This window comes from Chrysochloris asiatica, unplaced genomic scaffold (assembly GCF_000296735.1).
Source record: "Chrysochloris asiatica unplaced genomic scaffold, ChrAsi1.0 scaffold00032, whole genome shotgun sequence".
Taxonomy (NCBI): Eukaryota; Metazoa; Chordata; class Mammalia; order Afrosoricida; family Chrysochloridae; genus Chrysochloris; species Chrysochloris asiatica.
Window position 1 is genome coordinate 13,264,524 of NW_006408550.1, and position 18,858 is coordinate 13,283,381.

At 40.0% G+C, this 18,858-nt stretch overlaps 1 protein-coding gene across 1 annotated transcript in view; it reads right to left on the reverse strand.

Annotated features, from left to right (window-relative positions):
• The window catches only part of WNT2 (wingless-type MMTV integration site family member 2), a 50,626-nt gene that overhangs the window by 31,204 nt on the left and 564 nt on the right, over nt 1-18,858 (reverse strand). The window contains exons 2-3 of the mRNA XM_006859313.1: nt 16,928-17,154; nt 10,662-10,939 (exon numbers count right to left, since the gene is read on the reverse strand). Coding sequence (XP_006859375.1) covers nt 10,662-10,939; nt 16,928-17,154 — 505 coding nt within the window. The remainder of the gene's footprint in view (nt 1-10,661; nt 10,940-16,927; nt 17,155-18,858) is intronic.

Consider the following 18,858-nt stretch of genomic DNA (forward strand, 5'->3'; position numbering starts at 1 on the left):
GATGGACTCAAGCATGGCAACAGTAGTGAGGCTGGCCCAGAATCAGGTAGTGTTTCGTTCTGCTGTGCATTGGGTCGCTATGAGTTAGTACCGACTTGATGGCACCGAACAACAACAACAGAGAGCAACAGAAAACTGGTGACTGAGTCCTGCTCAAGGTGGAAACTTGTGAGATCTGGAATTATAAGGTAGTCGTGTCGCATTCCAGCTTTCACAGCTTTTACCGTATCAATGTTGTTGTGAAGTGCTGTCAAATCAGTTCCAACTCATAGTGACCCTGGCTAGGGTTTCTAAGGAGTTCAAACTGACCTTGCGGTTCAGCACAATACTATATTGGTTGGTGGTGGTTATGTGCCATGGAGTTGGTTCCAACTCATAGCCACCCTATACAGGGTTTCCAAGGATGTCAATCTTCACAGGAGCAGAAAGCCTCATCTTTCTCCCACAGAACAGCTGGTAGTTTCGAATTGCTGACCTTTAGATTCACAGCCCGATTCATAACCACTACGCAACCAGAGCTCTTTTTTATAATGGTGGCCTCATACAATATTTGTCCTTTTGTGATTAACTTATTTCAGCACAATGTCCTCCAGATTCATCCAATTGTGAGATGTTTTACAAATTTATCATTGCATAATATCAACTGTATGTATATGCCACTATTTGTTTATCCATTCATCAGTGGATGGATTTTTAGGATGTTTACAACTTTTTGCTGTTGCGATTAATATTGCAATGAACATGAGTGTACATACGTCTATTCATTTCAGCTCTTAATGAAAACCTTATGAATAGCAGAGGAACACTGTCAGCACCAGAATATTGAATACTGAAACATGATGAACAGCACCAGAATATTGCCAGATATAGTGATGGAAGATAAGTCCCTCAAGTTAGAAGACACTCAAAATATGACTGAGGAAGAGCTAGCTGCCTCCTCAAAGTAGAGCTGACAGTGATGGCATGCATGGATTTAAGGCTTTGGGGACCTTCATTTGTTGATGGGGCACAATTCAAAAAGGGGAGTAACTGCTGTATATATCCATTAATAATCGGAACACGGAAAGTACAAAGTATAAATCAAGTGAAATTGGAAGTTCTCAAAAATTAAATGGAACACATAAAGATAGATATCCTAAGCATTAGCGGGCTGAAATGGACTGGTATTGGCCATTTTCAATCTGACAATCATATAGTTTATTATGCTGGGAATGACAAATTGAAGAGGAATGGCATCACATTCATCATCAAAAAGAACAGTTTAGGATTTAACTTGAAGTATAATGCTTTATGACAGGTTAATAGCCATATGCTAATAAGGAAGACCAGTTAATACCACTAGGATTCAATTTTACATACCAACTACTAAAGTAAGTGATGATGAAACTAAAGAATTCTGCCACCTGATATGGTGCTGCGGGTTAATACGCTGGGATGAAAGTGTTGGTCTGAACTGCAAGGTCAGTGGTTCAAGCTCACCAGTCCCTCCTTGGAAACCCTATCCAGTGTTGGAACTGACTTGATGGCACTCAAAAACAACCACCACCACCCCTTCTTCAGTTTGAAACTGAACAAACATGCAATTAAAATGCATTGATAATTACTGGTGATTGCAAAGATTGGAAACAAGAAGGATCAGCAGTGGGAAAATATGGTGTTAAGTGACAGAAATGATGCTGGAGAACGCATGATAGAATTTTACAAGTACAGTGACTTATTCATTGCAAATACCTTTTGGAATAGACAGAAATCAAATTGACTATATCTTTGGGAAGAGACGATGGAAAAGCTCCACATCATCGGCCAAAACACAAGGCCCGGGGCAGACTGTGAAACAGACTATCAATTCCTCAAACACAAGTTCAGGTTGAAGCTGAAGAAAATTAAAACAAGTCCATGAGAGCCAAAATGTAAAAATATATCACCTGAATTTAGAGATCATCTCAAGAAGATTTGAGGCATTAATGACTGAAGACCAGAAGAGTTGTGGGATGACTATCAAGAACATCCACACAGTAAGAAAGCAAAAGGTCATTAAGAAGACAAGAAAGAAGGAAAAGATCAAAACAGATTTTCGAAGAGAATCTGAAACTTGCCCTCCAGTGTAAAGATGCTAAAGCAAATGGAAGGAATGAGAAGGTAAAAGAGCTGAACAGAAATTTAAGGGCAGTTTGAGAAGACAAGTCAAGTATTATAATGAAATGCACAAAGACTTGGAGTTAGAAAACCAAAGCGAAGAACACGCTCAGCTTTTCTCAAGCTGAAAGAGCTGAAGAAAAAATTAAAGGCTCAACTTGCAAGACTGAAAGATCTTATGGGTAAAATAGGGGTCCTGGTGTGGCACTATGGGCTAATGCACTGGATTGCAAAGTCAGTTTGAACCACAAGGTCAGCCATTCAAGCTCATAAGTTGCTCTTTGGAAACCCTATACATGGTTGCTATGGGTCAGAATCAACTCGACGACACTTAACAACAACACACATATACATATATATGCAATCCCTGTATACTGTGTGCAATATATGCCAATTTAAGAACTGATCTTGCCTTAGAACTCCTTTTAGAATTTATCTTAAGCCTTTACGTGCTATGCTTTAACTAAATTCTTTAGTTAAACTTGAGCATTCAAAGAAGTGATAGCATTTCACTTTTTAGTTGGGTGCATTGCACAAAGCAACTAATAAATTTCTGGTCCTACATCAATTCTCCTGAGGGAAACACACATTAAAATCATATTATTTAATTTTTAAGTTCTGGCTTAAAGCCAAGCACATTTATTAACAATGAGATTCTTTGGACGGGTCCACATCTCTAAGATAGGTGTTACTGAAAATTGGACCAACATATACTTTTCAAACATGTATGCCCTGGAACTAAGAAAACAAGGAATATTTATTAGCAAACTGTGCGGCTGACTCTCTTATGCAATCATTCATTAACTTAAATAAGACACTGTGAAGTCTTGAGCACTGTCTTTCTTTACAAACATTAACTGCGGGTGGGCTTGGCTAGAAAATATAAGGTGTAGAACTTATATTTGTGGAATTCAAGAACATTACTGTTAACTAACCATATATATAATAATTCTTATTGATGAACGAGGCTAGTTTAAACAAGCATTTTCCATTAATAATAGAACTATACATGGAACTATAACAATTTTGTTAAGAGTTATTCCCTGTTTGGGAACTTAAATTCTGGTTACTTTTTGATTCATTCGATCTATTAAAATCTATAGTATCAAGCACATGCTATTTTGGGGTCCAGGAACACAGAGGTGGGGCTGGCAGAACTGATCTAATTTTTTTAAATTCATTTTATTTTTAGGGACTAAGCAGACTTGTCACAAAACAAATATCTTACTGAGAATCTGTAAAAGTGAAATTTGCAACCTAGCAAGATGTTTATGTTATGATTAGGATAAGTCAGAGCTGAAAGCAATCTGGTTTTATCGTTGTTCGGAAGGTGTTCCCACAAGCAGAATGTTAGGGTTTCTCCTTTCATTTCATAATTTCATACTGAATACCCTACTTTTTAAGATTTCTTTTTAATCGTGCCTCAGTTTTCTTAGGTCAGACTTATTTTTGGGAACATCAAAAGATCTATATTTCAAAATTATTGCATTGGGCAAATCTGCTGCACAGGAACTTTTTAAAGTATTGAAGAGCAGAGATGTCAGCTTGAGGACTAAGGTGCGCCTGACCCAGGCCATGGTGTTTTCAATAGCCTCATATGGATGCGAAAGCTGGACAGTGAATAAGCAAGATCGTAGAAGAATTGATGCCTTTGAGTTGTGGTGTTGGAGGAGAATACTGAAAGTGCCATGGACTGCCAAAAGAACCAATAGATCCATTTTGGAAGAAGTGCAACCAGAGTGCTCCTTGGAGGCCAAGATGGCTAGGCTTTGTCTCTCATACTTTGGACACATTGTCTGGAGAGAACAGTTGCTGGAGAAGGATGTCATGCTGGGTAAGGTGGAGGGTCAGAGAAAGAGAGGAAGACCCCTAATGAGATGGATTGGCCAGGTGGCATCATTGATGGACTCAAGTGTGGCAGCGGTAGTGAGGTTGGTCCAGGATTGGACATTGTTTCGTTCTGCTGTGCATGGGGTCACTATGAGTCGTTCCGACTCAATGGCACCTGACAACAACAACAACATATTTCAAAATGCATTTTATTTTTAAGGTTTAAGTAGACTAGTCACGAAAATATCTACTGAGAAGGTTAGGATAACTTTTACTTGTCTATAAAGCTGTATAAGAGTTGCACATATTTCCATCACTCATATGTCAGTTTGGTGTTGCAAGTGGCTATGATACTGGATTCTAGGCCACTGCAAGTACCAGCAGGTTCACCCATGGTGGACGGAGTTCAGTGGAGCTTCCAGAGTAAGCTTAGAAAGAAAGGTCAGGTGACCTACTTGTGAAAATGAGCCAGTGAAAATCCTTTAGATCACAACAGAATTCTATTTTATACTACTGAGTCCTAGGGAGGCATTATGAGTGAATGCACTGGACTGCAAGGTCGGTTTGAACCGCTGCTACGTTGGTGGTTCAAGCTTGCCAGCTGCTCCTTGGAATCCCTATACAGGGTAGCTATGAATCAGAACTGATTCGATGGCACTTAACAACAACCTCCTACATTGGAAGACACTCAAAATTCCCACAGGCTGTAACAGTGATTCTCACAGAGCAGTGATGTGAAAATGGTGCCGCGTTTTATCTGTTATATACAAGGTTGCAAAGAGTTGGAGCTGACTCTTAAGACAGCAAACAATAACAAGGCTGTGCTTACATCTTGTACATGATTGGTTTCTGTTTACTTAGGAGGAGTTTCCTATAAATAGAACTTAGAAGCACCTCCTTTATCCCAGTGTCCAGGAGCCACTCTCATGTGCAGACCCTGATGTTCAACAGCAACATTCACGGACCTAGGAAGATGCTTATTTGGGCATCGCATGAACTAGAAACTCTGGATTCCCTTGCTCTCCAAATTTTTCCCCCACCATGGTTCAAGAATGTCTAAGATGTAGGTTCTGCTATTATCCATACTTTATAAGTGAAAAAAACTGAGATATAATTATGTTACAAGATTTAGCAAATAAAAATAGCGGAGAATTAGTTAAATTTGAATCTCTCTGAAATTTAAATTTAGCTGGCATTTCTGTATTTTACACGGCAGCCCTAACAGGGTAGGGAGCTCTGGTGGTGCAATGGTTAAGTGCTCAACTGCTAAATGTAAGGTTAGCAGTTTGAATCCATCCAGCAGCTCCGAGTTGGTGATCTGCTCCTGCCAAGATGGCAGTCCAGAAAACCCAATGGTGCAGTACTATTCTGTCATATATAATCACTATGAGTCAGAACCCACCAACAACTAAAACACAGGTAATCGTACCAACTTCATGCTTAAGGATTAGAGCTGATTTTCTAACTCAGAGACTCAGTCTCATGGAGTAAACAGCTAAGAACTCCTAATGAGTAATGGAGCCAATTATAAAATAAACTATCAAGTAAATAACATAATCACACAGTTGCCATATGCTAGGTTTAGATTATTAATAAACATCAGGAAATTTATCATTATGTTGTGGTTGCTAAGTGCCACCAAATCGGTTCCAACTCACAGTGACTCTATATAGGGTTTCTGAGGAGCAACTGGTGGGTTTGAACCACTGATCTCGTGGTTAACAGTCCAGTGTTTATCCTGCAGCGCCACTCTAGGACTCTCCTTTATTATTATTAATCCTATATAAATTTAAAACTAGACACAAAATTCAGGGATATAGTAATATTTTCATAATTTTCCTAGAAAGCCTATTTTTTAAAATTCATTAATACAAATGCATTATACAACACTTAAACTTTGATGAACTCTATCATTCAAATTACATTCCAAAGAAATGTGCAAATGTATAAGCATTGAACTTAAATGTCCAATTTTCCCTACATTATTCAAGGCTTTCCTATAGCTTTCTCAGCAACCTCTGGGTATCTCAACACAGCATCTGTGGTTCCCCTGAACAGGCTCTGGTCACCATATGATTTCCAGTCCCTGCTCTTATTAACACTCAGCCCTGCATTTCACTGTACAGCCCTCAACTTCATGAAGGACTTTCTGCTCCTCCATCAGTGTTAGTCCCACAGGCATCCTGGAAAGCATTGTTTCTATTTCAACCTTAGGAAATCTTCATCTCCAGCTCCAACCCCAGTTCTTTAGCTCCTCAGCTAAATGGCCCTTGCCCCTACTATTTCTCTAAGAACCCGCTTAGCATAGCGTGCCTAGCAGCGATATTCCACTTGTGTCCCCACCTAATAGTTTCTTAGAGTTAGAGGCTTCATTTTCTTAAGTTGTTCCCACTTCTGTCTTAGGTCCAAAACTGATACCTTTCCTAAAGTAAGTAAGTATCTATCTGTTGCACCAAATTTAGCCCCCAAACAGACTTATATATAGTACTGTTGATAGAAACTGTGACTCTATCAAATGAGGGTGAATTGCTTTGGGCATGCGCATAAAGACTTAACAGTTACGTTTTTGATGCTTTATGACAGAACGTTTCCCCCTGTTGTCACAAAAACAATCCACAACCATTACAGAGAAGTTGGGAAACAGAGCTACACACAAAGAGGGAAAATCATTGCAAGCTACCTCCCACGGGCAGTTGTATATATATATATATGTGTGTGTGTGTGTGTGTGTGTGTGTGTGTGTTTTAAGACGTAGAAATCATTTTCTTTTTCTTAAAATTCTCAACAGAGACAACCTGGAAACATAGACAAGTATGTAACGGGGAACACAACTGGGTTTCAATGCCCGCGCCCAGCACTTCCAGACTGTGTAACCCTGGGTTAGTCAGCCCATCCCTCTGAAGTCATTTCTTATCTGAAAAGCTGGAATTTTAATACAATTGAAAATGCCTACAGGGTTTTTTTGAAGATCAAATTTTGTAAATTAGCAAACACTCCTGACCTGTTATTTACTAGTACGTTCAACTGGACAGAAGATGAATCTCTGGATACATAGAGAATCTAATTGAATCCTGCTCAATAGTTTATATCAGATCTGTGCCTGCCTCAGTTACCTACTGAGAAACAACCTTTACTTCAGTGAAGGAGAAAGGAACTCACTTTGACTGAGCACCTACTACACCTCCTGGCATAGCACTGTGGGATCAGCACACCACAAGGTCAGCAGTTCAAACCCACCAGTTGCTCCTCAGAAACCCTATACATGGTCACTGTGAGTCAGAACCAACTCAACAGCTCCTAACAACAACACTACACTCCAGGTTCTTTGCTGTTTGCCTTATACTTGTCTTCCTATAGAAACACGTGAAAGTCACTTACACATGAGATAAACCCCAATAAAGTGAGCTAAGCTCCCTGGCACTGCTAAGGTGGGTCTGATTTCAAGTCTACGTTCTTTGGATTTAAATTTCTAAAACATATTTTTAAAACTTATTTTAAACATAGTTTTAGAAGTTTTCATAGAATGGCTTCTTTAGACCTCAGAAGGGCTGCTGAGAGAAGCGGTAGAATTTTCTTCTTACTCTTAACATTTGTCTTAAACAGGGAGGTTCACCTTTTTAGCACCTCATAGTCGTCCTCTAGTTGTACAAGACTAGACTCAATTGTTTTAATTCTACAGACCTTCATTCATTAGAGTACGAGATACCTTTTGGTGAAAGGGGTTTATGTAACTTTTCTTATTCTTATAGAAATTTCTCGTGATAGAAGGGTAGCATTGGGTTGTATGCATGAATGCTTTTGATACACATGATTTTAGGAAAGGTCAAAGAAGTTGTGGCAATGATTTCAACTAGACGAAAGAGTGAACTCATTTAAAAGTCATTTGCAAGCAAAACGAAAGGGAATCAATGGTGGATACTGACCACATAGTTTTCACTTATCTAAATGTAATTGAAAATGTTTTAGAAGTTTTCATAAAATGATTTCATTAGCTTAAGAAAGGCAGAGAAACTGTGAGCTTTTATTCTTGCTATAATGTTTGTTTGTTTTGAGGGGTCTTTATCTTTTTAGGTATTAATTGTTGTCTTCTTTGGAAGTAGAAGACTGAACTCACTTTTAGGATAAATCTTCAAGTCAACATGAAGGGGAAAAATATTGTAAATTCTGCTGAAGTATGATTAAAATAAAATACATACTTTGTAGTAGCTAAAACAATATTACAGCACAAAGACACATGAGGGTGCTCTAACCAGTTGCTATAATAAATGAATTAAACGGTTCGATTATTAGTGTGAAAATCAGCCTGCTGTAAATGGCAGTGCCGAATGTGTATGTGTGGTGACTAACAGGAACAAACTTGGAAGATAGGATTTCTTTGTTAATAATATGTTCTGGGCCTTCTTTCTCTAGTTTTATAAAATAGAAGACATTCACATGGGACACCTTGGAAAATACAGAAAAGCACAAAGAAGAAAATACAAATGAACGGATGCTGCTGTCAGCCCCACGAGACGGGCCTTTCTAGAACCAGGCTGGTTAGAAGCTGAGCTCAAGAGGTCTGCCTTCAAACACAAGCCCAGCCTGTTCTCATTTCTTTCCACAGACCTTCTGCTGGTATGAAGGGGGAGTAGAGACTGGGGGTCTAATGACCGCAAGAAGAGAATTAGAGACGCATGTTTATCTCAATACATTTGCTCTCATTAAAGTTCATATTCACTGACATCATGCATCTCCTTGAGAAAGTCTGCCCACCCACCATTAATTAAAGCCACATTTTAAAAAGTCAGTGTGTGCACTTTTATCCCAATCAAAAGTAGCCTCCTCAATTCTACAGAGTAGGCAGGAGAATATCTGAGGCCTGACAGCTGTTCACCTCTACACTGCAAGGAATCATGTGATTTACATTAAAAGTCCATGTTTATTCAGAGCCTAACATATAATAGCCAAGATCTATTGTCTTGAAGAGTTGAAACATTCAACATCTATTGACCTATTAAGTAAAATTAACATTTATTTTGATAAGCCCACATTCTCTCTGAGACATGTGTCTGATCGTATGCTCTTCTCTTTTCAAATTGTCTAAGATCCCTAACCATCAGGCAGCATGCTCCTATCAAAGACACCACACTTTGTAACTTGTACATGGTGGATCAAAGTCAAGGCAAAGGTCAATGTAAAAGTTTTTGTTGTTGTCCAAACCATTGCACAAACTGTAATTACCAATAGCTGTAGGATTGCACAAGCATAGTCTATATTTTTGGCACTATTCACTTTATGTCCATAAATTCATGAAAACAAGGAATGTTGATTTTTAAAGTTCACGAAAGGTACTATTTGTAAACAGTTCAGGTCACACTCATCTTACTCCATGTGCTTAAGCAAGAGTGCTTTCCTTGTAGCTTCCTTTAAGTGAGATTTGTTCTCTTCATAAGTCTATTAAAAGGGGTTTCATCCAAACAGATCTGACTTCTTTTCTATTCTTTTTTCCTATTAAAGTCCTCCCCTCCCCATCCCCAGGACCTTTCAATTTTATGCTGATCTTTCTTTACATATTAATATCAAGCACATTTTTACGCTATGTTGATAAAAGAAAAATTATGGTTATCTCTTTGCACTAGCAGTTAAGATTATTTTAGAATGTTGTTGCTGTTAAGTGCCGTCAAGTCGGTTCCGACCCAAGCGACCCCATAGAGAGTTTCCAAGGCTCAACTGGTGAGCTTGAACCACCAACCTTGCAGTTAAAACCGACTTTGCAGTCTAGCGCATTAACCCATAGCGCCACACCAGGACTCCAACAGTGCTGACCAAATATTTGATCCACCAGTTAGTCTTCGCTTTCTACATATAGTCATAAAGTACAGCACTCAGATTTTTGAATTATTCTGCCTTGTCACCATGCAACAAGTTATGGCTGATCAGTGATCCGAATTTTAACACTGAAGTCGTTTGATTCTAGGCCAAAGCATCCTGAAATAGGAGCTGAAACCTGGATTCTAGTCCTGACTGTTCTACTGGCTTATCCGGTGACCACGTGCACCTTGAAAACCAGTTTTCTCATCTAAAAACTGGGGGCTGAGAACTAACCACATACCCGCAGCCAAGAGGTTAGTCAGGACCTCAGCATAGTTGGCCAGAGTAACCCTTTGGTGCTTTTCTTTTCTTGGGTCCACTTAACCCATTCAGCACCAGGAACCACAGAGTGGAGTCTTAAGAGTGAGACGTGGGTCTGGTTCTGAAAGAGAGCACCCTGATTTTGAAGCAGATATACTTTGCCTGGAAAAACGCCTTTACAAAAAGTTTGGAAGAAGATGCTCTAAGACTTGGTATCTCTTAGATAAAAGCATTCACTAGCCCCATTGCTTTGAGGGAGGAAGCAGATCCTAACCCACAGATGAGATCTTCTGCCTCAATGATACAGAACCCAAAGGGACCATAAAACACTTGACTAAACACAGTGCCAAAAGCAATGGGTGGACTCCCTCAGCTAGTTGTGGGAAGGAAGGTGGAGTGTGGGTGGAGATATTTCAACCCAGCCGGTGGTATTCTTTAGAACAAACAGCTCTAGGCTGGGGGGACAGTGGAACCTATTGACTAAACAGCATTCGGTCAACTCTAGGAGAGTTTAAGAAAAGGTCAGCTGAGTGATTGACTACACGGCCATGCAGTCTACATTGAGCACCGTTGCAGTTCCATACCTTCCTCCCGGCTCTGTTGTTGTGAAGATTCATCAGGGCTCTGGCATCCTTTCCTCGCCTTTCCTTGGCATCCACAAAGGCGCGGGCAAACTTGATCCCATAGTCAATGTTATCACTGCAGCCACCCCAATCGAAAGTGCCCTTGCTGTCCTTGGCTGTTCCCTTCTTCTTTGGGTCACAGGAGCAGGATTTTAACTCTCCTTGGCTACAGGCCCTGGTGATGGCAAATACAACTCCAGCTGAAGAGATGGCGTAAACAAAGGCAGATTCCCGACTACCTGAAACAAAAATGCTTTTCTTAAAAGTGGTCTGGTATGGCTAGTTCTGAACAACCCTCACATGAAGGCTGCTTAGATTTTGATCTGCCTGTGGCATTCTTTGCCACTAGACATATTCTAGAGCCAAGATTCATGTCTCTAAGGTGGACGGACCGTCATAATCTAATTGATAGTGTGTGGTGTTAAGTGTCGTCGAGTTACTTCCGACCCATAGCGACCCTGTATAGGGTTCCCAAGGAGCAGCTGGTGAGCTTGAACCACCAACCTTGCAGTTCAAATGGCTTTGCAGTCTGGCGCATTAACCCACAGCGCCACACCAGGACTCCCTAATTGATAGGTTGTTGTCAATTTAAATATCTGAATGACACCTATTCTTAAAATACATAGAGAATAAACCAAAAAATGAAGCAAAAGACTGTCTTGCCCAGCTCCTGGCTAAGCATTAATTTGATCCATGTGTTTGTTTGCTTTAACGCCATCTCTAAATGTTCTAGACCATAGGATCATCATATCTCTGGGTTGTTATTTTTTCACTTGAAAAATAAATTTTAAAAGATCGGTGGTTCAAACCCACCAGCTGCTCTTCGAGAATCCTAGACAGGGTCACTAGGAGTCGGAACCTAATTGATGGCACTTGACAACAACGTATTATCTTTGGTATTCATACTTCTGTATCATCCACTGAGGACCCTCGCCTGCATTTAAATGATCAAAAATGAGTACTGAATTCAGAGAAATCTAGGGGCAGGGGTGAGAGGAGAATTCAGGCAGTAACCAGTACACCTTCACACACACACACATACACACACACACACATTAATGCTGGAGAGCTTTGGCTTGGCACCAACTTTCACAAGTAATTGAGATTGTTGAAGGCAATATGCAATATCCTTACGTTACATACTATGTCTAACTATTAAGGTGAATTTACTTTCTTCTGGAACACCTGCACTAATCACTGGTATTTGGTAAAAGACAGTGAAAAGCTTTCCTTTGGTTTTTCTGGAAGGAAACAAATTTACCGCCTATAATTAGACGTGGGCAAGAGCCCTTTGGGGTGCTTTCTTAGAATTGTTCTTTATTAGAGTGTAGGCTACTTTCACTTACAGGCTGAAAGGTACATATTTCAGAGCAATAACTACATTAAATTATTTTAATAATCTGTAGTAACTCATAACACGGTGTTGTGGTATAGTGACAGATATAAGGCTCTTTAGGGTCCCTGTGCACCTCGTTTTTCAAGTGGGGCTGTATTTCATTGTTATTAGCATGCTTTTTTATTAATGGTTGCTGCAGAAAATATATTAACAATCAAAATAGAAGCTGGACAACCCAATGCCAGTGCAAGGAAGAAAACATAGAGCCATACGGCGACTCAATATGTCAAGACAAGTGTGACTTTTGAACCACACAGCTGGGAGAACAAACCACCGTTTTGCATCGAAGCCCTGCTTGTTTCCGTATGTCACTCAGTGTTAAAATTTATTTTACATCACTTGCAATATTTGTTCTGCTAGTCTCATTATTAAAAATAGGGACAATGCATCTATACCACATGAAATGGCACTTACCTCAGCCTTCAAAAAGTACTTCCCCCAAACCTCCAATCATCAAAAAAGGGATCAATCACTTACCCTGCAGTTAGGTAAAGTCAATTATATGAATATTTGCCATTGGTAGCAGGCAACACTCTCCAGAGAGAAACGTGATGATCATGGGAGCTGTTTTAAAGACTCCCAGCTCCTATTACAAGGATCACAGATTTTGTAAACGGAATTGAGATGTTTTCTAAAATAAACTGACTAGATGCTAATATGGCTTAATCTCAGGTAGTAGCTTTCAGACAATCAAAGCTTCTTTTAAAAAAATTTTTTATTACACCCATTTTACAGTGTAGGAAAACATCTTGTCCACTGTTGTTGTTATTAAGTGCCGTCAAGTCAGTTTCAACCCATAGTAACCCTGAATGTCCAGTGTCCATGGTTAGAGAGATCACTTAGTGGGAAAATCCCCAGACGTTTAATGTACTTAGTATTTGTCTTATTTTTCAAAGAGAAAGATGAGAGATTTCACAGGCAGTCTGTTAGGAGAAAGGTATGGGAGATAGTCAGTCACAAGCCAGGATTTTGAAAGCAGTCAAGAAACAAATTATGCTGGAGCAGAATTCAGCCTGTGTAATTTGCAAACAATTACATTAGTTTATTGGCTGAAAGAAAAAAAAATCAGACAATCTGCTACATTTCAGAAATGATTTCCAAAGCAAAAACATCACTATAAATACTTGTCATTTATTATTCACTTTGCTAAATAGCCAATGATTATTTATTTTATAAATTTAGCACATTGACTAAATTTTTCACTTTACCTCCAGATGTTTTGGTATCATGTAGATATGGGCCTTAATATGTTTTGAGTTAAGTGTCTTAGATGAATCACTAAAATGCTATGTGTGAAATAGTAGCACATTTCAAGAATTGGCTTAGTAACAAAACAAATTTTGATCTTGGGCCTCTTCTTAGAAAAACTAATTCTTTTAAAAGTCATCACAAAATGGAGTAAAATGCAAACGTAAATGGTGATATTTAAACTTCCTGTGGTGTTCCTTTAGATGTTTCTCTAATTTTTGGATTGAGATAAATCCAGCAATGTCTATCAAATCCATATGCTTACATTTTGAGTATTCGGGGGAGGGGCAAGGGAAGGATTGTTACCTGGAAGGGCAAGGCATTAGAAGCTAAGCTTTCTTGAAGGTTATGGGTTGCCCATCTTTCTTTTTAAATGTTGGCTTATTTTATTGAGAATTGCCAAGACGTGACCTAACCACATTTCATTTGAGTTTTTAAGGCTTATTCTAGAATGGCAACCTGGTATGACACTGTGGGATAATGCACTAGACGAAAGGTCAGTTTGAATCACAAGGTGGGTGGTTCAAACTCACCAGCCGTTGCTTGGAAACTCTACACAGGGTCACTGTGCATCGAAACTAACTCGACAGTACTTCACAACAACAATTCTTACAAGAATAGTTTTGGGTTTACTAGCTCTGTCATCAAGTCTTTTCTGTCTATAGTTGCAGACTGTTGAATGAGTGAATTACAAATATTCCTTAAAACCGTACTCTCTATTAGTCTGGCTCTCTGAAGCAAGAAGCTAATGTTCTCTTCTCTACAACCATGGATAGCAATATCTCTGTTCTCCCTATAAATGTCCTTTGCCTTGCCTATTCATCCAGAAGAACATTTGGGTTCCTGAGGAATGTTCACAAGTCTGAGATGTGAACTCGACAAGCAGTTAATTGTCAAACTCTGGATAGCTTCATTGGAATTCTGTGATTATTTCCAGGATAAGCGCTTCAGGCCAAATTCAGCCCTCCCATAACCAACACAAAATCATCATGGACAGTCACTGAAATTTGCATAAATGTCCAGAATGAAATGCGGCCTTCCGTAAAGAATGGAAAGAAATTGTGTAGCACGCATGTTTTAAATTTCCAGTACTTGGCAAAGCGGCCAGCTTCATCTGAAAGAAATCTGAAGGAAGTAGAAGTTACAATCTCTTATTTACCTGGGGTCTTAACAAAGTGAAATTAATTACTTCCTCTTATTCTAACGTCCTCTCTCTCAGCAACTCGATAGCGCTGAAGAAACAAAGATCGCCAAGATTAAGCTAAAGAACTTTATGAATGAATTCCCACCTTTGGCAGATCTACTATCTTTAGGATCACTGCTTCCTTTGATTTGTGATCTGAAGGTGATATGGAGACATCAATAAATTTTCGTAGACAGAATCTAGAGATGGAGACTTTATAGATAAGTGCATTCAGTTTATAATCATTAGAAATTAGTTGCAAGCACTTTGAAAATAGAAAACTCCTTACCCATTCTAAACAGGAGGGAAGGGTCCCCACATGATATATTCAAAGATTATTTGTACTAGATATTTGCAAACTCTCTTTAACAGGGTCTAACACTTCAATTGATTTACTGATAAGCCAGTCTAGGTAAAATCTTAAATTCAATGAAGTTGAAATTTACTGTTAGCCTTTCCAAAATTTGCGATGTCATATGTCGTTGTTTGGATAGGCCGTTATGTGCCGTCGAGTCGGTTCTGACCCACAGTGACCCTGAACAGGGTTTCCAAGGCTTTAGATCTTTATGGGAGCAGAAAGCCTCATCTTTCTCCTGTGGAGAAGCTGGTAGTTTCGAACTGCTGACCTTGCGGTTCGCAGCCCAACTCGTAACCACTACGCTACCAGGATGTCATAGAGAAACTCCAAAAGGAATTCAGAATATAGTTCTTAAACTAGAGAATAAAAATGCAGAATATCGCAGTAATTTAGCTTTAGGGATATGCTAAAAGTGAGAGTACTACGCCCTTGGGGGATTTTAGAGACATTCAGTTATGATTTGGCCTCATAAAACCTTAGGGCTGCGATGATTAGATGATAGAAACACCCTCTGTTAAGCATTACCAAGTGCATAGCCTGAATGATTTTCTTAGGAATGGGGGCAGGGGAGCAGAAGGGGCAAAAACAAGTCTAAAGTTTCCTGTTTCTGGGGTTTGCACATAAATGTGTTTTCAGTCATATTTCCCACAAGCAAAAGGGCTCTGGTAGCGTAGTGGTTACAAATCGGGCTGCAAACCGCAAGGTCAGCAGTTCGAAACTACCAGCTGCTCCGCGGGAGAAAGATGAGGCGTTCTGCTCCTGTAAAGATTTACAGCCTCGGAAACCCTGTGCAGGGTCGCTATGGGTCGGAACCGACTCCACGGCACACAACAACAACAACAACATTCCCTAAAGAAGAGTTATGGTCCAGGTCAGTGGATGGGTATTATTTGATAATGAGATCTGATTTTTAAGTAATCTTTTCTGACTTTATACTAGCTGGTGGCTCAACCATTAAGTGCTCAGCTGCCAAGTGAAAGGCTGTCTGAATATGCTCACCCAATGGCTTCATAGGATTCAAACCGCCCGTACAGATGACACACAGGTTAGGACACCTACGGGACAATTCTACTCTATCACATGGCGTCACTATTAATTGAAATGGCTCAAAGTCACCTAAAAAACAGCAGTGAACTACTCTTCATATTCAAAACTTTTAAGAGATGTATTATATATTTAAATAATACTGAATACATCTTCTAAGTGAAAAGAAATTTATATGATACTCATCCCTACCATCCATAAATATCCTTACTGCTTAAAATGCATCTGAAAAATGTTAGCTGTTCACGACCAAGTTCATTCATTTATTCACTGAAATGAATGAGTTGTTGTTGTTAAGTACCAATGAGTTGGTTCTGACTCATAGTGGCCCTATTTAGGGGGTTACGGAGGAGCAACTGGTGGGTTTAAACTTCTGACCTTGTGGTTCACAGTCCCCAAGTAAGGGACTGGGAGCACAATCCTTACTCTTCTGGAATTTACAATCTGCTGAGAAACATGTTCAATTTAAACACAGCACGGAATCTAGAGTTGAGGCGCTAGATGGGAGGTCAAAGGTGATGACTAGAAATTTATCTCTGCTTTTTAATACAACTTACATAGTGTTTTTGTACTCATGATCATCTTTGGATGATAAAAGATTGGAACATTCCACCCTGATCTTCTGGAAAAGTCGAGCTCAGGAAAGATGCGACAAAAGTCAAGAGAGTTCCTTGACTGCTTCCTTTGTGCTCCTAAGACAAAGTTTGAACCTGGAGGGCCAAGCAGAGTTTATGTGATGGACAGAGAAGATGATTGACAGACAAGATCCCAGGGCACTACAGCCAGATCTAGGGCTGGCCTCCTCCTATAAGACACTAGACAAGTTCCTTGATATCTGTAGTCCTTATTTGTAAAACAGGAACAGTGCTACCCAATAGAACAAGACTCCGGTTGACTTCATGCAATAAGAGATGAGTAGGGACTCACAGGGCAGGTGAGCAGCCCCACAGGTGTGTGGCAGGTGAGCCTGTGGGGCTGGGTAAACTCAGGGCACTTACTTCGGAGCAGCACCCTGCCGAAGAGGCTGTGATCCCTGTCTAGGGTGTTGCAGTTCCAGCGGTGCTGTCGGAACTGGTGTTGACACTCTGTTGTCCACTCAGCCACCCCCAGTCCAATGGCACGCATCACGTCTGGGTGTCGGTGGCACAGCTGACGCTGACGGCTCACCAGTCCTGGCACATTGTCACACATCACCCTGGAGGAGCCACCTGTAGCTCTCATGTACCTGTAAGGGACCAACATAAGAGTGACAGAAACATGAGACTCAAGAGGTCAGGGCACTTTTCAGAAATGTGCTCCCTACCCTGGTGAGTCAGAGAGCAAGGCTTATTTAATTTTTGATCAGTGGAGGAGCAGGCAAGGCAGCGATGGCGAGTGATCTTGTAGAAAACCACCCAAAGAGGGACTCTGGCTGTCTCTCACCATGAAGCCTCAGCCAGTAAATGATGCTCTGGACAGACAGGGTAGGTAGAGACAAGACGTGCTGTCTGGGAAGGGAATGAGAGGGCACTGTATTTTGGAAAGAATACTTCAAAGACCTTTCCTAGGAAGGCTCTGATCTCAGTGACACAATGCGTCTGGACTTTGCTCTGAGGGAGGCTGACCTTTCGAAGTGCCTGGTTCCCTTTTATTTGACCTAATGTTCAAGTGTCTTCAAAATGGTCTGTAACTGTCTCATCAACACCTGCTGATATCTGATGTTACACTCTCCTCAAGACATGCTGTTCTTTCTTGACTGAAAAACCCTCTCAACATTTCCATTTTCCAGCTCTTTTTGGCTTTTACAGAAAAGCTTTTGGGGAAAAATTCTTTCTATTGTTATTAAGGACACTAAATGTTTGGAAGAATCAAACAGTATTATAGCTCCATAAAGTACTTTTGAAAAGAAACTTTAACAAAAAATTACATCATCATCTGTACCCAGATGTTCTCTATTAGTTGTGAAATGTTTAGAAAGGTACCTTTTATATAACCCAAGCTGCCATAGGTGTCTTTTGAAGCGATCAAACAGGGAGAATGTCTTTTTCTTATATTTTCATTATTTCATATGATCATAAAATTGTTACAGCTGTGACTTCCAAAAAATATATTTACATGACAGCTGAGAGACAATGTGACAAAAAGCCTGAGCAATAAATAATGTTTATACACCCATGAAAACAGAATAGTCATTTTATTGAAAAAAATGGTCAGTCTGATAAATCAATGTTAAATCCTATGTCAGCAATGTCAAGGATAAACACCTCCCGGTTTAAAGTCAATTTACGAAGGAATTAAACCCCTCTTCTCATCAAGGTGCTGCCTTGCTCTTTTGAAGGGGGCAATGTCTTCCTAAAAGCTCCTTTCTGAAAGTCTTTCATTTGGTTGAGACACCTTCCTTTTGTCAGATTTTTTTTTTAACACAGCCTATGATAACAGGTCTTTCTGAATCAGCATGTTAGTATCTGTTCTCAAACTTTTATGTGCAAAGAAGTTACAGAGCTCTCAACTCCGTGTCTGCAAGATCAGGAGGTCTCGGAAGATGGGTCACGTAGTAGTTTCTGGCTGGGTAGAAAATCTCCTTTAGAAGTTCTTAACGATGCTGAGACCTGTCCCCGTTCAACGTTCCTTTAGTATGAAGGGGGGCGGGGGAGAGAGAAAGAAAGAAAACAAAACCAAACACAGATCATCATACAAAGGACAGCAGCAAAGTTACTCTTTGGCGTGAAGGTTCTGAGTAGGGTATCGTCTTAAAGCCCCCACCTAGGGTATGCAGCTCTGCGTCAAGGCAGTAGTCTCTACCTGGAGGCAGCCAAACATCTTTCCGCCCCACTGGGGTGAAGCATTAGGAATGTGGAAGGACTGGAAATAATGCAAAATCATCCGCTTCAGGGTCTAAAACTCCTGTCTGCCTGAATTTGCCCATCAGTTCATCTTGAGGCCTTTTTTT